This window comes from Lynx rufus, unplaced genomic scaffold (genome assembly GCF_022079265.1).
Source record: "Lynx rufus isolate CCGP_SWC_20201006 ecotype Redwood Valley unplaced genomic scaffold, mLynRuf1.p SCAF_16, whole genome shotgun sequence".
In the NCBI taxonomy this organism is placed as follows: domain Eukaryota; kingdom Metazoa; phylum Chordata; class Mammalia; order Carnivora; family Felidae; genus Lynx; species Lynx rufus.
In genome coordinates this window covers 18,901,005-18,925,419 of record NW_025814830.1, presented here as the reverse complement: position 1 = coordinate 18,925,419, position 24,415 = coordinate 18,901,005, and the positions used below count along the sequence as shown (strand labels likewise).

At 49.6% G+C, this 24,415-nt stretch overlaps 1 protein-coding gene and 1 long non-coding RNA gene across 4 annotated transcripts; one reads left to right on the top strand and one right to left on the bottom strand.

Annotated features, from left to right (window-relative positions):
• The first annotated feature begins 1,300 nt into the window (after window positions 1-1,300).
• CCNE1 (cyclin E1) lies at window positions 1,301-11,727 on the top strand. 2 transcript variants are annotated; one of them, XM_047078332.1, is made up of 12 exons: window positions 1,301-1,504; window positions 1,981-2,032; window positions 2,145-2,232; window positions 2,463-2,522; window positions 6,260-6,405; window positions 6,525-6,660; window positions 9,158-9,304; window positions 9,854-9,949; window positions 10,164-10,298; window positions 10,406-10,517; window positions 10,597-10,754; window positions 11,047-11,727. In XM_047078332.1, exons 2-12 carry the CDS (start codon window positions 2,010-2,012, stop codon window positions 11,167-11,169), a joined length of 1,224 nt encoding a protein of 407 aa, XP_046934288.1. In that variant the 5' UTR covers window positions 1,301-1,504; window positions 1,981-2,009; the 3' UTR covers window positions 11,170-11,727. The 2 variants fall into 2 exon arrangements, with proteins under 2 accessions (XP_046934288.1, XP_046934287.1); XM_047078331.1 differs by having other exon boundaries at window positions 1,302-1,504; window positions 2,454-2,522.
• On the bottom strand, window positions 9,255-21,415 carry LOC124511277 (uncharacterized). 2 transcript variants are annotated; one of them, XR_006961852.1, is made up of 6 exons: window positions 21,304-21,415; window positions 20,985-21,229; window positions 20,549-20,625; window positions 20,245-20,328; window positions 18,042-18,234; window positions 9,255-10,868 (listed from the first exon to the last, which is right to left on the bottom strand). It is a non-coding gene; the product is annotated as an uncharacterized LOC124511277 (long non-coding RNA). The 2 variants fall into 2 exon arrangements; XR_006961851.1 differs by having other exon boundaries at window positions 20,549-21,229.
• Between the last annotated feature and the right edge of the window lie 3,000 nt (window positions 21,416-24,415).

The window sequence follows — 24,415 nt, the reverse complement described above, 5'->3', positions numbered from 1 at the left end:
ATTCATTCATAAATAGGATTTAAGTGTCTCCCTTCCCCCAGGCACTATGCGGAGAGCTGGGGGATAACAGCAGTGAAGAAGACAGACGAGATAGGGAGAGGGACACCAAACAAGGAAACGGAGGAGCAAGAGTCTTCTGGCCGCAAGTTCTGTCAAGGAAACACAGCCGGGCAAAAAGATGGAGAGGAAGTCCTGGGGAGAGGGGTGCTCCAGGTTAAGTGGCCACTGAAGACCTTGAATTTCTTGGGAAGGAAGAACAGCCGGAGGTGCCCTCGCAGGGCACAAGCCCCAAGGCCCCGAGGTGAGAAAGGACAAGGGCGGTGAGATGTGAGGGGAGGGGGTTGCAGGGAAGTCTGACAGGATGCGAAGGCCAGGTCAGGTGGAGCCCTGTTCGCCAGGGCAGGGAGTGCGGATTTCATCCCGGTCCGATGCGAGCCTCTGGGAACGGCTTTCAGCTAGAGGGGCTGCCTGAAATTCCAACGTCGTGAAGAGTTTGTGGGGGAGGGAAATACAGGGAAGGTGCTGGGCTGTTAGTTGAATGAATGGCTTGGATGGATGCGTGGACGTACCTCCAGGAACAACTGTTCCACCGGCGCCCCAGATCCCGGCGACTGCCGGAGGCACACGTTGTAGGCCAACGACCAGGCGCTGTGACCTTGGGCACATCCCCGCCCCGACTCAGGGGCCGGAACCCTGCGTCTCGGGGGCGGGAAGGACGTGCAAGGAGGGACAGTACGCGCGCGCGGCAGGCCGACCGACGGCGGGTCCTCCCGCTCGCCCCTGCCATACCCCTGCCCCAGCCAGAACCCTCGCCGCCTGCCGTGTTTACATTCCCCTAGCGCCGGCCACGCGGCCTTTTGCCGCTCCAGCGCCGCTCGGCCCCGCCCCCGGAGCCCCGCGGCCCGCCCCTCCGCCGCGCGCGCGCGCGCGCGCGCGCGCGCCAGACCTCCCCCGCGGTCCGCCCGCCCGAACGCGGCCCCGCCCTCTACCGCGCGCGCCAGCCGGCCTCCCGCGTCCCGCCCCGCGCGGCGCCGCAGCTTGCGCCGCGCAGGCCCCGCCACGGCCCCGGCCCCGCCCCTGCGGCGCGCAGGCCCTGTCACTTAGCCCCGCCTCCGCTCAGGCCCCGCCCCCGCTTCGGTTCGGAGCGCCTCGGCTGGCTTGCGCCGCGGCGGGGCGGTCCTGAGGGCGGCTGCTGGGCGGGCCCGGGCCCTCGGGCGGCCGCTGAGGGGCTCTGAGCGGCCGGGGCGGGGCGGAGGGTGGCGGGAGGGCGCGAGGGCGGGCCGGGGGCCGGTTCCGCGCGCAGGGATTTTTAAATGTCCCGCTCTTAGCCGGGCGCAGGAGCAGCCGGCTCGGCCGCCAGCGCGGTGTAGGGGGCAGGCGCGGATCCCGCCACCGCCGCGCGCTCGGCCCGCCGCCGCCTCCCGCCTCCCGGCTTCCCGCTCGCCTCTGCCTCCTGCGTCGGGCCTCAGCTCGTGCCGCCTGCCTGCCGCGGAGACGGCTTTGGGTAAGGGCCCTGCCGTGGGGCCGCGGGGCTGCGGGACGGTGCGGCGTGGAGGACTCCCAGAGCGCCCGGGTCGGGCCGGGCCGGGGTGGGGGTGGGGCGAGGCCGGGTCGCCAGGTCCCCAAGTCGTCAGCGTGGGGTGCCCCTGTAGGGTGGCTCAGAGACGGACCACGGGAAGGTGTTGAGGGGGAGACTGAGGCAGCTTGAGCCCCAAGGAAGGCGATGGGCAGGAGGGGATTTCCGGGGGTCGTCCGGGCCCCCCCTCAACCCCGGGTTCGGACCCGGCATCGCGGGTTGGTGGCGGCGCCGCGGGTGACAGGCCACCCCGGGCCCATCGGCCATTTTCCTGACCGGCCCGGGAGGCTCCCGCCGCCGCCGCCGCCCGCGCGGGAGGGGGAGGGGTGTCCGGGGCGGGCCGGCGGGCCCTGGCCCCCCACCTCTGGTCCTCCTCACCCCACTGCCCGGTTTGTGCCCCCAAGGCCTGAGATCTGATCCCACGCCCCAAGCCATGCCGAGGGAGAGAAGGGAGAGGTGAGTGGCCCGGTCGCTGGGGGGGACGGGAAGGGTGTTCAGCGGTGGGGGAGGGGTGGACCTAGATTTGGGGAGAATTCACCCTGACCTCTGTGCCACCCTGGCTTTGCAGGGATGCAAAGGAACGGGACACCATGAAAGAGGAAAGTGGCACCGATGTCTCTGTTCGCTCCAGGAAAAGAAAGGCAAATGTGGCTGTTGTGAGTACAAAGGAGACAGGTTGGGGAGGAAACCCCCCCCCCCACAATCTTACCTGGGTACCAGACTGGGCTCCATCCACCACATGTTTATTGTTAGGGGGTTAATGGGGTGCATTTGGCAGAAATGGTGCCTATAACCTAACCAACTTTTTCTCTTTTCTGTTTTTGTCTTTGGGTTGTTTGGTGTGTTTCCTTGTGGGGTGGGGGTTGTTTTATGTTAGTTTTTGCAGGATCCAGATGAAGAAATTGCAAAAATTGACAGGACTGTGAGAAGCCAGTGCAGCAGTCAGGTAGGTACAGTTGCTAATTGGGCCTAGGTGGAGGGCCTCCTGCTCTTTGTGGGTTAAATTGAGTCTCAGTCTCCAAAACCCTCCTGCTGAAGGGTTTTTCTCTACCTTTGGCCGCAGTACATATGGCTGAGCTCTGCCTGTCAGTGGCACTGACCTCTGCCAGCTTTGGGATTCCAGCGAGGTCTTGTGTTCCTGACCGGCACCTTTGAGATTACAAATATGCGCTGATGTCTGGAAGAACCAGAATGGACATCAAATAACTCAGTCCTCTCCTTTTGCCCTTGAGGAAACTCAGACTCAGAGGAGGAAAGTAACCCAGAGTCCTGTGCAATCAGGGGCGGAGTTCATTCTAGGGCCTTGTCTCTGGGCTGGTGAACTGGGGGGAGGGCTCCTGACACAGAGCTCTTTGGGTATGATGATGGGTGTTTGTGTGTGTTCATGAGCAACCATGAATTCTCCCCATCCATGCTACTGTTTTTCCATCATGGTGCTTAAGGACCTCCATTCCCCCTCCCACCCCCCCTTTAGGTCAGGTTTCTAACTTTTCCCCCCTTCTGGAAGTTCTCAGCCCATCTAGCAGTTACCTACAATGATCACTGCTGTCTGGGGCTCCACCTGGCCTCAGCCAGAATGTTAGTGGAACATTCTGTGTAATGACATATGTGTCTCAACACATTTTTTCAATTGAGTAGTCCACTTCTCTTGCCTCTCCTTCATGGAGTTACCGCCAAATTTCCTGCGTGCTCATGATATCATTACAATATCAGAAGCTCCTACCAGAAAAAGCTTGTGTTATCTCTCTACCTCCAGAAATGGCTGGAGACCATAGTTAATGGTTCTAGCAGGGGAAGCAACCTATCTCCAAACTAGTGGATCGGGCCTTCTGACCCTATCACGGATAAAAGCTGAGCAGGAGTATTATTTGAGCTGAGGGCAATGGTTCCAACTAGGTTAGCACTGGGCTGCACATCACTTTGCTGGGTAGTAAGCAACAGCCATAGCTGGCTCTGGCAGAGTGAAGGGCTTTAAAGCAGTGGGTTTGCAGTAACAATTGTGACTGCACATAAGACCTTAGGAATTAGCATTTCTGGGGCGGTCCACCGAATATTGAACTAGGGGTTGATGATTGCCTTCTCTATTAGAAGAAGAAATACTTCATTCACTTTAGGGAAGGAAATGAGACAGCGCATCCCAGTTCTTTCCTTTTCTTTTTCTCTCCTTAAAAACAAAAAACCTTAAGCAATTTGATTTTTGTGGGTTATGATAAAATGGATCTCCACTTTGTGAAACTCAAGGTTGCTTGTTTTCCCAGCTGTTTGAATTGAAATTTCCAACTGAGAATGAAGTAAAGGCATCCATATTGACTTCTTAGAGTTTTAGAATAGTTTGTGTTCTCAAGGTGCTAGGGTGCCTAAGTGGGGCTGTCTGTGGTCCTATCCCTAAACTGCGGACAGTTGATAACTGTGGTACATGAATAGCCGTATCATTTCCCACTAACTAGAAGGAATTTTCATGGTTGTTCAGAGATTAGTGACAACAGGTTTCTGCACATTTTGTAGAGCAGATAGCTTGAAAACTGTCCATCTGTTTACAGAGGAATTTGTTGTCTTTTGTTATTTCTCTGTGTAGATTCATGAAGCTAGAGTTTTGGGGTAACACAACCTTTTTGCCTATTAATGACACACAATTTTTCTCGGGAGTTACAGTTCAACACAGTACAGTAGCCTTGAGTCACTTGTAGCCATTACGCTAACTTCCTTATAACTGCTTCATCAAGACCTCAGAGAACCTTTGATTCTTACCTTAGACCTTTCTTAACAAAAAGAATACCCTTTTATCTAAAATCCATTTAACACATCCATTTTGTTTAATTTTTTGCATAAGACCTGACCTTTTGTGTGAGTGAAATGCTGGACTTTCCGTGAATGACTTCGCAGAACCTAATTTTACATAAGTAGTTCTATTCTTATTTAAAAGTGGCATAAGGAGTCTGAAGTGATTACAAGTAGTGAAAATTGGTCTCTTGCTCTTATCCCATTCCTTCCTAAAGTCGGACCGATCTCGCCTCCTTTGAAACCCGGTATAGGCTCAAGTTAAGGGCCAACTTTCAGAACCATTTATCTGCTGTGGTTCACAATCTGTCTATGAACCTGCAGGTTAGAAACTGCCACCATTTTATCCCCCAAAGCCTGCTCTCCGCTATTTCGGCCATCTGGCTGTAGAGGGTGGCACCCAGCTTCTGCCTTCAAAACTAGAATTTATTCTTGAATGAAGAGCAACTTGAGGCACTTGTAATGTGACCCTTTTTGAGTCAAGGAAATGCTACCAGCACGTGATACTAGAGCTGGAAGAGGAGGCTGCCCTTCTGGAACAGCTGTTGGCAGGGGTTGTCATGGCTAATTTGCATGCCCAATTCTTTGCACCCTGGGTGGAGAAGAGCTTTATCCTGCTTTGCTCTCTTAGTACACGGAAAGTGCTCTGGCTTCCTCTGAAAGTGGCTGGTGTGCTGTGATAGCCTCCGTCTACCATACTTTCCAGGCAGCACCTGGAGCCCAAGTCCCCCCATGCTTATTTCTAGTCATCCATTGTCGCTTTTCTTTAGTCAACCTTCATGAGCTGTCTGTGTTAAAAAAAAAATGCCAAGGCTTCCGTGCTGGTGGGATTGTTACCTGCCATATTGTCAACACAATCACTCTTTATAATTCAAAAAAGTCAATCATAGGTTTCTTTTCAGAGTAGGATGATAAACAGAGTAGCTTTAAAGAGAAAATTTTCTAAATGGCAAAATGACCTTAGTATATTCCAAATATTGAAAATTGAATAATATTAAGGATCTGGAACCTTTACAAGAAAAGCAAATTGTTTGGGTTTTTAATGATGGTTTATTCACTTGTCAGTTATTTGAATCTTATTCTTTGCAAGACTTTGGGGGCAGGATTCAAAGGTCTTCAGGGGTATCTGGCTTCTGTCTCCACAGACTTCTTAGTATATCCTGTGACCATTCCTGGATTTGGTTTTAACTAGGCAGATACTCTGTTTTGTTTTGAGTTAAGGAAAACAAAACGTCCCCATTATGTAATACCGAAAGATGCACATTCGATGGGTTTTTGTTTTCAGATGGGGAGACTTTAAATATAGATGGTAATCAGTTTACATTTTTGATCTTCACAAGCGTAACTGGTGAATATGCAGTGCTTATGTAACGAAATACTTTTATTGGAAATTCTTTCACTTTTAAGAAATTTTTGTAAATTAGTTGTACTTGTTAAGCAAATTTTTGAGTTGTGACCAGATAATCCCACGAGATACTTCAGAAATTATGCACAGTGTCTTACTGGTCTGCAAATGAATTTGTGGTTCGGTTTGGTTCATATTGTATTGTAAGAGGTGTTGGTGTTTTAGCTTAACCCCCCTTGCATCCGTCTTACTGCTCAGGTACTTCTTACGAGTGTGACAGTGTGGAGGATCCAAATGCTACTGACTTTGGAGTTTTCTTAGATAACTACTGTATAGACTCCTAAGTCAATGACGAATGAAACGAAAGCCTGGGGTCATCACTGTGGCTTTTCCTTCGCTGTTCCATATTCATCTTAATTTAAGCCAGAATATATATTTAGGTCTGGAGATTGCTCTGCAGTGTTAAGGCATTTTCTGTTTTGCTAGCTGTTCTACAAATCAATGAATGCAAAAATAGCTGGCTCGTGTCAAACATTTAAAAATACGTTTTTCTTCTATAGCCTTGGGATGGCAGTTCAGTGTGTGAAAACCCCTGCTCCTTGATTCCTACACCTGACAAAGAAGAGGATGAGCCAACGTACCCTAGTTCCACCTGTGGGCCTCAGAGTTTCATGCCCTCCAGAGCCTCACCACTGCCTATACTGAAGTAAGTTGACCACCACGTGCTTTCCAGGTCTCTTCCTCCTTGTGCTCAAGCTCACCGAGTTAGAATGGATGCATATTGACACCTACCTGTTGTTTTTCACTTGGTTGTGTGTTTTGTAGCTGGGCAAATAGAGACGAGGTTTGGAAAATCATGTTAAACAAGGAGAAGACCTACTTAAGGGATAAGCACTTTATGCAGCGGCACCCTCTCCTGCAGCCTAAAATGCGAGCAATTCTTCTGGATTGGTTAATGGAGGTGAGCTTGAGTCTTCCTGCTGACTGGAAGCATTGACCACTTCTGGAATCTTCTGTGTTGTTATGATCTCTGTGCGTTTCATCCCATCGACACATTCTGTGTCTCTGAGGCTGTGGTATATATACTACAGCAGTTTAACGTTTTGCTTGCATTCTACCTTAGAATTTCTGAAGTCTCTTTACCTCTTAGATATCTGCTTTTAAGTTGGCATTGAATTTTTTTCTTCAAAGCTCAAATAATTCCAGAAGTTCTACTTTCCACTTAACTGTAAATATTGATATTTGGTCTTTGTTAATTAAATTACTTTTAAATATATCCAGTGGAATGCAGATAACAGCTATTTGATAGCCACTATCATAAGTTTTAAAAATATATGAACAGGCTTATCTTTAACAGAGAGCTTACATTGTTCCTTTTTAACTCTTTAGAATCCATTTCCCTTTCCCCACAGAATATCCTCTTAACAAAATATATCGGTTAATTCTTTTATTGGCCACACTATTGTACTTCTCTGCAACAGTTGATCAAAAGAACAAGTACTGGGGTGCCTGGGTGGCTCAGTCAGTTAAGCACCCAACTTGGGCTCAGGTCATGCTCTCACGGTTCATGGGTTTGAGTCCCACATCAAGCTCTCTGCTGTCAGCGCAGAGCCCTCTTCAGATCCTCTGTCTCCCTCTTTCTCAGCCCCTCCCCCACAGTCTGTCTTTCTCTCTCTTGCTCTCTCAAAAATAAATAGTAAAAAAATGAATTAAGAAAAAGAACAAGTATTACATATTTTGATGGGTAATTAAACATAAAAAGCGATATTGTATGGGCAGTGTACCTCTTTCTGAGAGGAAGTGTGGGTGATTCAGTAGTGCCTCAGGATGCTTCCTGGACACCTCTGTGAGCCTTGGGTGATGAGAAATGGGATGTTCAACATCTTCTGTGATGTTGAAGGACATCTCAGGCAGATCGATTTTGTGGAAAAGGACATAAGGAAGTTGCATGCCTAAATATTCCCTAAAAACAAACTGCTCTGTACTCTGGAAAGTGTGTGTCCAGGGGTATTCGTACCCCTGTTATGCTCATCCTAGAATCAAATCCCCTGCTGACACCATCTATGTGTCTTCATCAGGCAAGTCACTTAACTTAGAATCTTGGTTTTCTCATCTGTAATATTTGCTACCAGTATTTTCCTTGCAGAGTCTATATGGATTAGAAATAGTGTGTATGAAGCGCAGCTTACATAATAGGCAAGAAAAGATAGCTGTTTTTACCATTATTAATTCGCTTTTCTTTATTGGTCTCTGAAAATATTAACATTTTCTCTACTGAGTTCTTTGGCAGGCCTGCTTGAAACTAGAGGCCTTGCAGGTGCCATCCACAGGCCCACTATGGCACATAGACTTTCTGGGCCCTTTCTGGGTCAATTTATAATTCCTTGAAGCATTAGATGTGTAGTGTGCTGCATTCTCCCACGCTTCAACTCATTAGATGTTGTGACTGGGAAGTTCTATTTGTATTATGCAGTTGATGCCAAGTACTTTAAGGAAGGTTTTTCTCTGAAAGTCCGTCAAAAAAGTCATGTAATACCATTGAAAAGATAGAAAAGAATGGTAACCGTTTTGTCCTTGCTGAGACAATACTTGAGGCTTGTGTGCAGTGATGCTGTTTCTCAGCCTCTAGCCCTGCCAGGAAGTCAGCACACGTGTGGGAAAGGCGGCGCTTATGCTGTGTGCCCAGTTGTGAGCCGGGTGACACAGGTTTGAGAGTTTGTTCCTGAGAGGACAGAAGCTCTAGTTTCACTTCTGATCGGATTGTAATTGTGTTACTTTATGAAAACTGACTTTAAATATGCCCTAGCCTGGACTTTAGAAATACTGTTTGGTGATTGATGGAATTTTCTATTAATGTTCTGTTGTTTCTCTGGTGCCTTAACCCCATGAATTACACTTACACGTGGGAAGGCCTGTTTAGGAATAGCAGTTTTATATGTATAAACAGACATTTGATGGTGGTGATGAGTTGCGGTCTAATATTTCCTTGGTCTTCTTCAGCTCCCTCATGCACACCATTTTCCCCTGTTGCTCAGCAATCCTATGAGGTGGGCCGGGCAGGCATGGTCCTGATATTACAGTTTGAGATAATTATGCACACTTTTTCCATGAAAATGCTGCTGTACCAGGCGATGAACATACCTTCCTTCCCCTGCCTGTGAACATTTGCTCTTACTATTATTATTATTAATGTAGATCATAGAACACTTAATCCTTGTATGTGAGTTCTAGTTTTTCATTGTGTGCGTGCTTGGGGACAAGCAAGGTAACAATCCTTTCAGAAAAGCAAAGTTCTGTCTCTCCTGATTTGGTTATATTGTCCTTCACCAAAACTCATGACAAATGTTTATGTTTTTGTTGTTTTTTGGTTTTTGGGTTTTGTGGGTTTTTTTTTTTTTTTTTTTTTTTGTCTTTCTTTTTTCCTCAAGTAACTGTTCTAAAACTTACTGTTTTTTCAGGTGTGTGAAGTCTATAAACTTCACAGAGAGACATTTTACTTGGCACAGGATTTCTTTGATCGGTATATGGCAACACAACAAAATATCGTAAAAACACTTTTACAGCTTATTGGGATTTCATCTTTATTTATTGCTGCCAAACTTGAGGTAAATCATTTTCAAATGTTATGTGGCATATGCCGTTTCTTGAGATCCTCTGAGATTACTGGAAGACGCCAACTTTTTGTCTACGTTTTTCTAATTTGAGGTCATCTAAAGTAAAGATACATGCAGAAAGGGCTAGAAATTAACCAAGAAGTGAGAGAAGTAGTGAGTCTATAAAATGTTTAAGTTAATGTAGTTACTTTAAGCCAAAAAATTGAACTTTGACCCAAGAGGATTAAAAATTTTGGAATGCTTAGAAGGGTGGATGGGCCTAACTTGCAAACATGTTGCTAAAGGTATTAAAAAGGTGAAAATTTCAAAACTCTCCACACTGAATAGAAGTTGTGTTTATGCATTTCTTTATTGGGGCGGGGGGAGTTGTTTCTTTCACAGTGAACACATTTTGACCAGCAGAGTAGCCCCTATATGTATTCCATGGTGCTCCCTCTCTCTTTTCCTGGTAGAATACTAAAAACAATATTTGGATGTACATTATAAGTTAAAACTATTAGAGATTTTTGCTAGTTGTTTCTCCCTTATATTTCCTTTTAGGAAATCTATCCTCCAAAGCTGCACCAGTTTGCGTATGTTACAGATGGGGCTTGTTCAGGAGAGGAAATTCTTAGCATGGAATTAATCATTATGAAGGTATGTTACAAGTTAATTTTTCAGTCCTTTTTAAAAAATGCATACATAATAGCTTTTCCACATTCGTGTGAGTGCATCTGCCTAGGTGTTCTCCAGCTGGACACATTGTGGCGTGGAACATGGCTTCATTTTGAACTCCTTTAGAGGCCCAAGGGGAGCAGAAATACCTTTTTCTTTTCTCAACCATTGGTCTCTTTTGTCTGTTTTCCCTTAGGCCCTTAAGTGGCATTTAAGTCCCCTGACCATTGTGTCCTGGCTGAATGTATATATGCAGGTTGCATATCTAAATGATTTATATGAAGTGCTCCTGCCACAGTATCCCCAGCAAATCTTCATACAGATTGCAGAGGTAAGTGGCTCTGTTACCTCTGTGGGGCTGCCTACCCCGTCATTAGATTAACTCTAGAAGGGATGTATGTTGGCCATCTGCCTCAGTGTTCTTTTTCTTCTCCATAGCTTTTAGATCTTTGTGTCCTGGATGTTGGCTGCTTAGAATTTCCCTATGGTGTACTTGCTGCTTCTGCCTTGTATCATTTCTCTTCCTCTGAATTGATGCAAAAGGTTTCAGGTACGTTGGCTTTCCGGTCCATTCACAAGGTGTACTAAACTTCCAAACCAATTGAGCCTAAAATTTATTTTCGTTGCAGGGTATCAGTGGTGTGATATAGAGAAGTGTGTCAAGTGGATGGTTCCATTTGCAATGGTCATAAGGGAGACAGGAAGTTCAAAACTTAAGCACTTCAGGGGAGTTCCTGCTGAAGATGCACACAACATCCAGACCCATATAAACAGCTTGGATTTGCTGGTCAGTAGCCTTCCTCGTTTCCCAGATAAATTCCTTAAAACTGCTTAAATAACCTCTTCACTTTTCTTCAGGCAGGCTCCAGATATCCCAGAAAGAGTCCAATTCTTTTGGTTCCTTAAAAAAGAAAATTGTGGTCAGTAGATGCTGTGTCTGAATAGCATGTAGACCAGAGACTTTTAGATTGTTCTTTGCTATTTTTTTCCCCTCATTTCCTTAGAAAAGAGCACACAGAACGCGAAGCCCAAAGGATACACTCTTCCATTTTAACATTTCTCACTTTTGTTCTTAACAGGACAAAGCCCAAGCAAAGAAAGCCATATTGTCTGAACAAAACAGGATTTCTCCTCTCCCCACCGGGGTCCTCACTCCCCCACAGAGCAGCAAGAAGCAGAGCAGTGGGCAGGGGACAGCGTGACCACACCAGCATTCTCCACCAAAGACAGTTGTGCAGAAGTGCCTGCTCCAAGTTCTCTTCTGTGCACCGCGGCAGAGGCCCGCATTAGCTTTTACAGACATTTAAATGGAAGCGCACGTCTCTTCCGCAACCGAAGTGTTTCTGTGGATGGCATTGGACAGGGAGAAGTGTTTTTTATTGAACGCTTAGGTTTTTTTAAATAAGTGGGTCAAGTACACCAGCCACCTCCAGAACACCAATGAGTGCTCCAGATGCTGCTAAGGAGGGTGATACTTGACTTGATTGACTATTCACACAGATAACAAAGGCTTGAAGTCGAGGAGTGCCACGTTGCTGTTGGTCTCCCCTTGGGTGTTCTGGGTTGTGTCGTATTGAGTGGAACAGGTGGTTGTGAGCATTGTGATGTGGAGCCCACAACCAGCTGTGCTGGGGGCCTGCCCTTTTCACACTATCAGTTGACAATATACAATGCCTTTTATGAACTGTTATTTTGTAAGTGCTGCTATGTCTATCCGTTTTTTAATAAAGATAACACTGTCTTTGAGACAGCTGGTTTTATGAGCTATGTCTGATCATTTAAGTTAGAAGTCACCTTTGAATGTGGCTATCCCAGGTTCTCTTTTTTAACTTCGTACTTCTTGAAGCTCACACCTTTCAAGCAAATATATTTAAAAGAAAACTTTTGACATGAGCTCTAGGTGCAGCCTCAAAGGCCTCCCACGGGTCCCCTGAAGTGGGAATGAGGCTTCCATTTGGTATTTCTCCCACAGTGCCCTGCTCAGGGGCGGCTCACTGGAGGGCTGTGGCAGTAGTGGGGGAGTCGTGTCTGCATCCGAGAGGATTCCTAGGTATAATTTCTGCCCTAGGACAGGCCAAAGGACATAAAGAATCTGTAATTAGTGTTACTTAATGCTCTTCGTCCTTACTCAAATCTTAACCTAGAGAACTTTTGTTTGGAGAACTTGTTAACATGATATAGCCTAAAACTATAGTTTGAAGAAAATGTAAAGTAACATTGTATGTAGCTCAAGGCCAGATGTCAGTGTACGGTCTGTTCTGTGACCATCGATACAGTCACCATGGGCCTTGCTAATGGAGGAGGCCACTGTCCACTTTAAGGCCTAATGTGTACAGTTCACATTGCATTTTGTTGAACATTCTCATAGTGGTGGTCATGTCAGGTTTTGTGTTCCACTTCCTTGCAGTGCTTTGGTGTATGGGTTCATAAAAGGGAGGGTGAATGAGCAAATAAATCCCACTTATTTTGACTCCGTATTTTATCTCATTTTGCAAAGTCGTGCCTGAAGTAGAAAAACAGCCATTTTAAAACTGTACCATATTGTAGACGAAGTGGAGAGAGACCCTACTCTTTTCACCTTGTGATGTTCTAGTTTTCTAAGCTTTAATACAGTTTTCCTAATAAATGCATTATAAATCTACATGTAATGGTATTTAGTCAAATGGTACTCCTAGCTAGTTATTTCTTCATCTTAGGCAGAGATGTTCCCACCTTAAAAAGCAGTGAATTTTAAATGGCGATCATTTGGAAGTAACTTGTTGGAAAATTCCTGAAAGTGGCTAATTTATACTTGGCATTTTCTACGCAAAATTGTGGCACTGAAAAACATTTCTATTTCTCAAAGCTTCAGGTAAGTGTGAGGGCTTGACACGTGAGGTAACTGGTTTGAAAGCACGTTTGAAGTAAACACTACGTAGGCTGTTTGGCCCTTGTATCGCGGAGCATTACCGGATCCGCTGAGATGAGAATGCCTTACATGTAAACTTAAGAGTGTTGCATTTCTGGACATCAGTGTTTTGTTTTTGTTTTTGTTAAATGACAGTGTTGCCATGGGAATCACCTGGGCTCATGAAGGATGAGTCCTGGATGGATAAGTGGAATTCATAGTAATCAATATTTTCTGTGGCCCTGCCAGGAGCCCTAAGAGCCACTAGTAAGGAAACTCAAGTTTCCCTGATTTAAGGAGCTCCTTTTGCTAGTAGTTAGTACACACTTCACTGGTTGGCTCTGCATACCCAACTGCCAAGTCAGTCTTGTTCCGCAATTCGGCTAAAACCAGGTGAGGCCCGCTAATGCCCGACAGACATCAGGGGTGGAAATGGCAGCTCTGGTCACCCTGGGTAGACAGACACTCTGAGGCAGAGACGGTGAGCAGGAAGGACCCGGAGAAGGAGGTGACGTGGCCCCTTAGTCTAACTTCCTTGTGTTACAGGAGAAACTAAGAGTAACTTATTGACCAACCATGAGGGCTGATTGGATTGTGGTAGAGCAAACCACATCCTCACATCCTGCCCCAGCTCGCAGTTCGCTGGCTAGACCTCACCAGAGCTGCTCTGGCGTCTGCCCCCCACCCCCCCACCTCCGTGCCGAAGAAAGAAAACACTGGTCTTTGGGTAGTGCGTGTTGAAGGCTTTCCAATGCCATCTTCCCTGGGTGGAACTTGGACAGCTCATTGTTTCATGGGTTTCATACCAAGGGGATACATGGACTTTAAGTTCCTAAAGGCAGATAAGTAAAGCTTTTGAGCCCTTTAAGGTTTGGAGCACAGTGCGAGATCCACTTCTAGCCTCTAACTCAGACACAAACGAGATTGGAGTTTATTCGGGCAAAATTAGGCTGTAGCTCAGAGCAGAGTTGGAAAGAGAAATCAAATCTGATAATGTCTAGTCATATTTACCCAACCGTGCATTTTCCTACCACATGTTCAACATTTTGAAATTCAAATCACATTTATACCTTGGACATTGTTAGAAGACTATTTTTATCCCTGCTGTAATCATCTAATTTGCTGATTACAGGTCTCAAATTGCCACAGAGAACTCAATTTTTGAAAGAATTGTCCTGTTTGATCAAATATGTTATTCAAGCAATGCAGTCATTTGTTCCACAAGGTTACCTGCCAGGCAGAGCTAACCAGGAGTAATAGCATTAGAAACCTATACTTAAAATCAAGCATTAGCTAATCTGCCTGTGACAATAGAGTCTTAAATATAATTTGCTGCAGATACTTCAGTCCCTGCACTGACAGACAATTGCATTTTGTATTCAATGAGCATAGATTTTTCCTAACTCATCCCAATTCCAAATTTAACTCCAGAAGACTCTAATGTGCTCAGTTTCACAGGCTTACCAGGTACTATTCCCCAGGAGCCTCAGACAGGAGGGCAATAGTGTCCTGCGTTAAATAAATACTCCCTCTGCCACCCCCCCCCCAGCTGTCTTTTAAATCGCTTCTCCTGATCAATGCCAATTCCAAAAACTGTAGCACCTGTGACTGTGCAGTGAGTTCTATTCTGATGGGGGCTTCCCTAGGATGATATGAGGCGCCCTCACTTGCAAGTTCCTGCTGCATGCTGGGCATGCCCAGTGCTGGAGACCAAAGCAATGGGGTGCAGGCGTACAGCTCAGGTGAGCCGGGGAGACCAGGAAACAGCTAGAATCCCGGAGTCTGGGGGCACAGAACGGGTCTGTTGCAGGGGCAGTACTTCTGTTCGACAGGGGGTTGTTTTGTCCTCCCCCGCCACCAGTGAAGAGCCGTCACGAGTCAGTGGAGGAAGTGGAAGATGAGGCAGAGGAGGTGACAGAGGCCACATCACAATGAGCTTTTACGTGTCAAGCTGGACACAGGCCTGATGTCCCTATATGTATGGACAGCAGGGAGCTGGTGTTTGTGAAGAGGATGGTGATGTGCTCAGAGCAACGTCAGGAGGCAGGAGTTGAAGAAACAAGCCCAGAGTTCTACCTCCACGTGCCCTGGGAAAATGACTGTAGTACATGCATCAGGAATTTCTGAACGGCCCTGCATGAAGGACTTCCCAACATCCCTTTTCAGGCCACAGTGACTTCTGCCTCTGCACCTCTGCCTGTCAACCCATCCAGTCAGCTAGATCCTCACCTCCTGCAGGAGACCACTCTTGTCTGGCCCACACTGATGTCATTTCTTTGCTGGGCTCTGGTGTCACATATACCTTCTGTCTCCCGATCTTTGGGCTTCTGTCCCCACGCACCGCACACCGCCCTCACCAAGGCCACCCAAGACCCCCACAAGGCAAACCTAATGGCACCCTTCAGGGCATCTTTGCCACACTTAGTGAACCCTGCCCCCCCCCACCTGTTCCCTTAGGAAATTCTCACTTCTCTGATTTCTCTCTCCCAGGCCCCCAGCTACACACCAGGTATCATTCCTTCCAGGCACAAGGTGGAGGAGACTCAGGTCCACTGCCCTCAGCATTCCAGCCCTGGGCAAGCTCACCACTCATTTGGCGCCTCCCCCTGTGCCTCCCTGGCTCCCACTTTGCATCTCCAGTCTGCCAGGCTCACCCTGCTCCCCACCTGCAGAGCCACCCGCCTGAAGGGTGCCTCCACCTGTGCATCATCACAACGTGCATCTTCTAGGGGAACTGCTTACTTCACTTTCCATTGTTCATACACTCAGGAAAGATGGGAACTAGGATACACAATACACATAGGAAAACCACTCAGTTCACAAGTCATCAGGGGAAGGTAAAACAAAACAGCTCACATGCATCAGACAGGCAAAAATGTTTAAGCTCAGAAAATACTACAATGACTTACCAGATTTGCCAAATCTGCTTCACATCTTTTTTTTTTTAAGGACTATACCAGTGAAGACTCCATTGAAGGGCACCCTTGTCTCCCTCCCCAGCCCCGTCAGCTTTCTGTCTCTCTTTCCTTCTCAGAGGAAACAATCACTCTGAGGTCAGTGTGGATGATTCCCACACATATTTTTAGACTTTTATCATTTATATTTGGCTCCATAAGCAATAGCCTTACAGAAACACTGCCCTGAGTGTCTTAAAGATTCACACAAGTGGAATCAGACCTTACATATAATAACACCACTTCCTATTTTCTTTCAACATTATTTTCAAGTTATAACCATGCGGACGCACGTAGGGTTGGATTCATTTATTTTGAACTGTGATAGAGTTTTCTTGTGTGAATATCTCACAGTGTATATATTCCCTCCCGGGCCGGTCCACACATAGGTCACCAATTCCTTCACCGTCACAGACAATGCTGCAATGAACATCTTGTGCACATGTGTGCCATGGGTGTGGATTCCTCCGGGCACATTACCAGACCTGGAATCGCCGTGTCAAAGGCCATGTGCTCCTGCAACTTGACTAGATGCCGTCAGCTAATTCCCCAAATTATGCCAATTTATCCTCCCAGCCAGGGAGTGTGAGAGTTCCTGCCTTCCCACATCTGCTCCAGCACTTGGTACCGCCATCTTTTCTTCCCATTCAAATTGCTATTTTTTTTAAATGTTTTTATTTATTTTTGAGACAGAGAGAGACAGAACATGAGCAGGGGAGTGGCAGAGAGAGAGGGAGACACAGAATCTGAAGCAGGCTCCAGGCTCTGAGCTGTCAGCACAGAGCCCGACGCGGGGCTCAAACTCACAGACTGTGAGATCATGACCTGAGCTGAAGTCAGACGTTTAGCTGACTGAGCCACCCAAGCGCCCCTCAAATTGCGATTATTTAACTTTCTTGGTTTTTCTCTGATTATGGAAGTGGAACATGTTTGTTATAATAAATTAGAGTACCACAAACATGTACAACCTCGAAAGTGAACCCCCCCCCCCCCGCCCAGAGATGCCATTCTTAATAGTTTTCATGTTAAAAGAGTATACCTTGCTCCAGAATTTTTTCTATGCATTCAGTAACATATGAATAGACAAAACGTTTGCTGGTTTTTGTACAGGGCTACTTCGTCTGATTGTATCTCTTAAGTAGTTTAAAAGGCACATGCCCATACAAACTCACCCCCATCTTTTTATTTTTCAGTGATTGCTTGCCTATTGATTTCATTGCTTAGCACCTGATTGCAGGGCCTGGCACATGATAGGTGCTTATTAAATATATGTTCTCCCTGAATGAATGGGGAGATGGATGGATTCTTACATGTGCAGTCACTTTCATTAGATTTTTTACTTTTCCATGTCCAGGAGAATACCTGCTATCTTCCATATGCAAAAGACCAACATTAAGATCGAAAAGCAAGACCTTAACAGAAATGAATGAGACTGGTGTTACTGTTCTAGTGTTTTTTCTGGGCAAAGGAGCCCCACACCAATGAATTCTAATTCCTGGAGGGGTCGCAAGGGTGGGACGACACACAAAAGCTCAGGCTCCAATGCATCATCGGAAAGACAGCTAGACAGACAAATCCATTCCTCCAGTTGTCCAGAAAGTTCTCTATGCCCCTCTTGCTAAGCACCTAACCAAATTATACCTTGTTGTAGGCAAGGAAGGAGCACTCAGTCCATGTGAGATGATGCCTTGGTCTGAAGCACTCCCCCTGAAGTTCTGTGTCCTCCACCCACCCCAGCCCCCTCCAGCTCTGTGCAGGAGTCTGGGGCTGTGGGTCTTGCACTGCCAAGTGGGGTTCTGTTGTGTTTGGGCTGCAAGGAGGTTTTGAAGCATTTGAGCTGACCTACAACTTGGGAGAGCTCACACAGAGCTGCGGCTGCCCAGCACCCGGCAGGGCACCAGAGTTCCCACCACCCCTGCCACTGGCTTGGGGCTCCCTGCTGCTGATCCTTACCTACACACTGCCAATCTTCTGCAGAAGACAAATAGCTTGCACCCCTACCTCCAGCAAAAGTGAGAAAACAGTATGGGTGAAGAAAATAGAAAGGTTCAAGAAAAGTGACAGAGCATCCCTCTCCCTGGAAGCGTCAGATATTTGAATATGTCTAACACCAGGACAAAGTATCTTGGTGTCCAAGGACATGTTCTTTACCTGCCTGCCTCCCACGGGCACTGTGTTTGATTCCTGGATTTTCAGTAGAGTCCTCCCAAGGGCCATGGGGCTTTCAGCTTACCTACTTCGGGCTTGGGTTTCCTCATCTGCCCAGCGAGCGGGAGGCCACAGCATGTTCTCTCAGTGCGAGCCCAGCCTCTCAGGGGTTAAGAGCTGTTTTCTGTTTCTCTTCAAACAGTCATCCAGGTGGTGATGAAAGACGGGTTTGCGGTGTTTTTAGGTTTGCAGTACACTTCAGGGAACTTCCCTGCTTCCTGTCATGCAAAGGAGGTTTTTCTTTAAGGCAGCAAGGCTGGGTATGGGGCAAGGGCGACAGTGCACAGGGCAGAAGTCAGATTGGCAAGCAGGTGGGCTGAAAGCCTGCCCTACCTCCCCCTGGTCCTCTAGGCTGCCTGGTGACCTCAGGGTGACCTTTGACACTCAGCCTATGTACCGCATGCCAAGGCCAGAGGTGGGGCAGGTGTGATTCCAGGGCTACTTTCAGAAAAAGCCCCCCGCCCCACAAAGGCTGGTGCCTGAAAGGGAACTGGCCCTGCAGGGTGGCCCTCGACATGGTCCTCGGTGGGAGGGACCTTGGGCCAGGCTTTGTTCTTCCTTGAATGGAACCTTGTGCTGCACTGCTAATTCTGCCCTGGGAGGGAGAAAACGGAGGCATCAAAAGACAAATTGCAGCAGAAAAAGATGAGTTTCCAGATCCTGGGAGTGATTTTCTGCACGGTTCATTTTAGTGATGTCCAGGGCAATGAAGAGAGAGGGCTCGTCTGTGGATGAGATAGATGCAGATGCCAATAAAGAATTCATGGAAGCACAAAAGGCGGGCTGGGCGGGTTTTATTAATTATATTTCTTTTATCCTCATAACAATGGCATGTCAGTAATCTACACTGAATGTGCCCAATTGATGCTAATGATTTCATCCTTTTGTTTCTGTGTTAAAAAAAAAAAAAAAAAAAAAGGTCTGTCTGCCCAAGCTAGTCAGCCCCAGCGTGAGCCTGGAGCCCAGCAAGGCCCTGGAAGAGCCTACTCTGGGCCCCTCTCCCCATCACTTTTGTACCCTGGCAATGCCAGCCGCAGTCTTGCCTGGCAGTGGCCACTTGCTGTGTCCCCAGGCCCTGCCCCCACCCCCATTCTGCTTTGCCATAATTCCCTGTACAGGTACTCTGACAGGGGTGAGGAGTCCTCTGGGGGGAGGGACGGGCAGGGTGTGTGTGCGAGTGTGTGTTTGAAGCAGTATTTCAGAGCCCAAGGACCCCTCTTGGTGCACCTCAAATCACATTCCTCACCCCAAGCATTCGTTTTGGAGAAAGAAAAAAAAGTAGGTTATGGATTGCTTTCTTCCTATAATCCCTGTCTATTGGCATTAGATTTCATTATCTGGCATAAGTTAGGAAAGGGTGTGTGTGTTGGAGCACAGTGGTGACGGAAAGAGCCACCAAGCATTTGCCCGTGTCTGTCATCGCCCTCCCACCCTGGAGCCTGGGAGGAGTGGTCAGGAATGGCATCAAAGAGTTTCCGAACGGAGATGTGCTAAACCTCTGTGTCCTGCTCTCTGTCTCCCCAGGACCATCGCATCACGGGCTGCTGCACACATCTGGCCCAGGACAGGCCCAAGGAAAGCATCTGGGCCAGAAACAATGTTTCCTATTACAAATTAACCAGGCAAATGTGCACACCTGATGCCTGTGTTGTTGTTTGGAGACTAGCTTCACTAGCACAGGATGCGTGGGGTGGTGCACAGGCTGTGAGCAGCCGATAGTTAAAATGAGAGCCCCATGCCAGGATGCTTACCTGGAATACCCCAGAAAGGGCTTTTAGAATGGGGATCGGATGACCCTCCTGTCCCCACTTCACAGTGACACCTCCTCACTCCCAGACAGCCTTGGTTTGTGGGAAACTAGAGGCGGGGTGGGGGGTGGCCAACTCCTCCTGCACCTTGGACAAGGCAGTTCTGGAATTTCCATGCAGGGGGAATCATGGCGTCCTGCAGCTGGCACTGGGGGCCATGGGCATACCCTAAGGATGGATGTGCGGCTGCATGTCCGTGGAGGTCGTTTGGGAGAAACGAGCGACAAGCGAGGGGGTCAGAGATCCTCCTCGCCCCACTCTGGCATTGCCCACCTCCGCCCCCCTGACCTTCTACCCTCCAGATGTCCTCCTGGAGGGCAGTGGGAGCCAGTTTGCCCAGCTGGTGGTCCAGGTGCCTCCTGGCACCCTTGGTGACACCAGTGCTGAGAAGACCGACCGGTGCTGCACGTGCTCACTCACCTCGAGCAGCTTCTGGACTCTCCACCGCTACAAAAATATCAGTGCTGCCGCCCCAGCTCTGGGCAAACGTCTCAGCGTGACAGCCTGCAAAGCAATCCTGCATTTGAATTTCATCTACAAATCCTGGTTCCTCCAGATGAGCTCAAACCTGCACAGATGGCCCCTCAACACCAAAAAGTAAAAATAACGAAGCTTGCAATTCCACCTCCCTTTTTCTCCGGGCAGATGTGCCGCTGCACATTTCAGGAGGTGCACAGCCCGTGGCCCGGCAGCAAGCCCTCTCCTCCTGTATCTTCTCACTCACCACTTCTGGCGTGCTGGTGGGCAGCAGCCATGGCCCTTCAGGGTGTGTTTCTGAAAGGAGTTCCGGGGTGCCTGAGCCTTTGGAATGGAGCAACGGGGGCAGGGTACGGGAGTTAGAGTGGAAGCTCATCCCTCACTCAGCTACCCAAGACGGGCCAATACCACCATTCATGAATGAGATGGTCCAGGGAAGGGCAGAGGGGTTGGAGCAAAATTTCAGGTAAGGTGAGGGGCAAGAGGCTGTCGTGCATGCCAAGTTCGGGGGCAGGGTGGAAGAGGGGAAGCTCTGCGAGTTCCTGGTTTTCTGAACCCCTCCAAACCCCAATCAGCCACAGGGGGTTTAAAGACTCATTCATTCTTTCCACCAGCATTCGCCAAGAGCTTCTATGGCAGGCCCTGAGGTACAATTACAGACAAGACAGACCCAGAGAACATACAGTCAAGGGCATCTCTGGGCTGGGAGGCTCCAGAGTCACTGGTGAGGAAGGCCAGAACAGGAGACCAGGAGAGAGACCAGAGGATACAGGAACCCCCTGGCAGAGACTCTCTCGCGATAACCATAGGTCAGATCCACCTCTGATGAGCCATGTGTCCCAGACCCCCAAGTCTCCGCCTTCTCATCCAGAAATGGTGGCTATGGTCTTTGCTCAACCAGATGGTCAGATGACTTCAAGATGTTCAACTGCAAGTGAAACACAAGTCAAACAGGAAAATTCATGGAGACTTCTGTCTGGATAGCCCAGGGGCATACCTAACCTGTGAGCATGGCTGGATCTGGGTTTTGTATGGTCCTCAGGAATCTGTCTTCTTTCTTGCTCAGCTCTGCTTTGTCCTATGTTTACCTCATCCTCCGTGTGGTACCTGCCAGTATCTCTAGGCTAATATTCCTACCAGCAAGCACGTCCTTCTCAGAAGCTCTAGTCAAAGTCCTGAGGATGACTCTCATTGGTCCAGTGTGGGGCATGTGACCATTCCTTCTCTAATCAGGATGTGGTCAGGGGGACACAGTGCTCTGCCTGGCCAAGCACAGGCTGTGTGCCTGGCCCTGGCGCAGGGCTGGAGTCAGCCCCACCTGATCCACCTGGCTCCATAGAAAAAGCCAAGGGATGCTGTTCTGAGAAAGTAGCAAATACAATAACAAACAACAGAAACCCTCCAAAACAATGGTTGACAGCTCTGAAGCTGCTGCAAAAATCCTGCTTCCAACAACAGGATTCTTCTTGCTGCGGGTGTGTGGCCACTGTCTGTGCCAAGCCCAGGATGCAGAGAAGGTTCTGGACATCCCCTGTGAAGAAGCCTGCCCCAACACCTGGCCTCAGGGGTGGAACTACACACCACTGAGGTCTGCCTAACCCCCAAGTCCCCCAATTTTCCCTTCTGGTTTCTCCTAGGTCTCCTTGTGTTTCAATTTCCCCTCCCTTAAACTAGCACCTGTGATCCCCCAGTCTGGCCAGGAGGAAAGATCAGCAGGGTACTCACTAGCCAAAGCCCCAGGCCTGGGCCTGTCCTGCACAAAGCCTCTGTTTGAGACCCAAATCACTGTGGTTAGACTTTCTCTCTTTAGGAGAATAAGGGTGTCCCATCCAAAATCACACTGCAGTTCAGGGCCACTCAGAACAGGTGTGGCCAAACACATATGGTTGCTGGTCCTTCAATGGGGGTGGGGCAAAGGAAGCAGCATTATCAGAGGGAGACATGCTGAGGCTGGCCAGTAGGTAAGTGAGCAGGAAGGAGGAAACTAGAAGGGTTCAGCTTCTGTGGGCCCGTGCCACTGTCTTGACCTGTCTCAGTGAATGCATCACAGCAAGTCACTATTCAAAGGTGCCTGCGTGGAACCTTCGTAAAATAGATCTTAAGGCAAGAACTGGGGTTAGGGTTTGGGCTTGGATTCAGACAGCAGGAAAGCACAGTTCCTATCCAGAGCATGGGTGCGTACCAACAGCATGCACAGCACTGTTACCAAGGCATTATTTATTTAGTCACTTAATTGTCTCACAACCCCATTTTAAAAAAGAGGAAACTGAGACTGGTGGTTCAGCCTCTTGCCCAAGGTCACACGGAAGGGGGTAAGGGGCGGTTTCAAGCGTCTACACTGTATGAGAAACCCGGACCTGTTTAATCTCATTAACCAGTTTATTTGAACCCCAACACCCAACCCAGGGTCAGGGCCAAGTATCCTTTCCGGGACTGCGGACCCGAGGGAGCCAGGGATGCATGCGCTTGCTCTTTCCAGAGTGCTGGTTACCGCCCATGGAGCCGAGCAGATTCGCTCTTGGGCCAGGACAGGAATCCTGAACGCTCTGTCCACCCCTCCCAGGCCTCTGCCAGTCCCGACCCCAGGCCGCGGCCCAGTACTGTTGTGGCGCCCCCTGGTCGCGCGGCGCAGGAGGAGGAGGAGGAGGAGGAGGAGGAGGAGGAAGGAGAAGAGGAAGAGGGGAGGAGGAAGGAGAGGAGGAAGAGGAGGAGAGACCAGAGAGGAAGGAGAGAGGCCAGGGTAGTAGGCGGCTCGGAGGAGGAGCCCAAGAGTGCCCTGGGCGCTGCCTCATGCAGGAGGCGCCGAGAACTCCCAGCTCCCGGAGGAGACAGGTGGGTCCCAAAGAGAGACCTTTCCTTGTGCGGCTACGCGGGGCCAGAAGCCCCGTCAGCTCCATACCAGCCACGCCCGGGCGGACGCTGTCGCGACGATTTGGCGAGCGCCGCCTTCGAGTCTCCCGTGGAGGCGGGCACCACTTCTACCCTGCCACACAAACGGGGAATCTAAGGCCCGTCCCCAAGGGTCCCAGCCAGCCCCAACCCTAAGGGGTGGCAGAGAACTTCAGGAGCTTGACCCCGACCCATGCACGAAGGAGCCAGGCGGCCCGAGTTCGGGCCTGGGGTGCACCACTTTCTGGCCACGTGGCTTTGGAAAAGTTTCTTAATTGCTCAGGTTTTCCCATCTGTGAGATGGGACTGTCCCCACCGTACCGGGCTATCACAGGTTTATTACGTCCCTCAGGGCAGGGCACCGCTAAGCCTGACCTCAGCGCCACCGTTTGCCGGCAACAGAATGGGGGATCTGAGCCTCAGCGGGGAGCGCGCTCGCGGCCGCTATCCGGCCGCGGCCTCCCAGCGCTTTCTCCTCTGGCCTCCAGGGAGGGCGCAGGCCGCGCGAAGCAGCAGGCCAGCCTCTCTCCGTCAGCCTCCGCACCGCCCTCCGCGCTCAGGCTCGGCTCCACGTGCGGCGTGTTTACCCACGTGACACTGTCCCGCCCGCGGTCGCTGGGCCCCGCCCCCGCCCCGCCCCGCCCCGCCGCGGCCGCGGGAGCGCGGCTGGAACCTGGCGGCGGCCAGGCGCTGGGGACTCCGAGCTCGGCCTGGAGCCGCTCCGACGCCCGACCTGGAGATTGAGAGAACCTCTCCCTGTCCAGGCCAACCGGGCGCGGGCGAAGCAAGGGGGCGAGCCTGGGTTAGGGTCGGGAGCTGCGGTTCCGTGCGGGCCGCCCGGCGGGTGGGGCGGGACCGGATCGGTGGTGGGCGGGGCGGTGGGCGGACCCGCTCCCGCGCTGGCCCTACGCCGGGCCGGGGGCGGGGCGGGGCGGACCCGGGGCGTGGCCGGCGTCGCCTGAGGCGGGGCCGCCGCGCCCGGAGCTGGAGGAGGGAGGTACGTCCGTCGCGGTATGCAGACTGCTTCAGAAAGAAACCTGGGTAAAGCTTGGATATTCGCGGAAGGGCACGTTCGCTCCCAGATTCCTCTGCAGTCTTGGCAGGGCCACTCCCTCCACCTTGATCCTCTTGCCCTAGACTCTCTCGGTCCGCCCTTCCTGCCGTCTCTTCTGGGCGTCCTCTGCCCCTCCAGTGTCGATGTCGCCCAGGGCTCGGGCTTCAGCCC

Bases quoted from the DNA above. Each gene is read 5' to 3' on its own strand.
- CCNE1 (XM_047078331.1), top strand. From the start codon at position 2,010: ATGCCGAGGGAGAGAAGGGAGAG. The intron at 2,033-2,144 runs GTGAGTGGCCCG...CTGGCTTTGCAG, and splicing joins CCGAGGGAGAGAAGGGAGAG to GGATGCAAAGGAACGGGACA. The intron at 9,950-10,163 runs GTATGTTACAAG...GTTTTCCCTTAG, and splicing joins TGGAATTAATCATTATGAAG to GCCCTTAAGTGGCATTTAAG.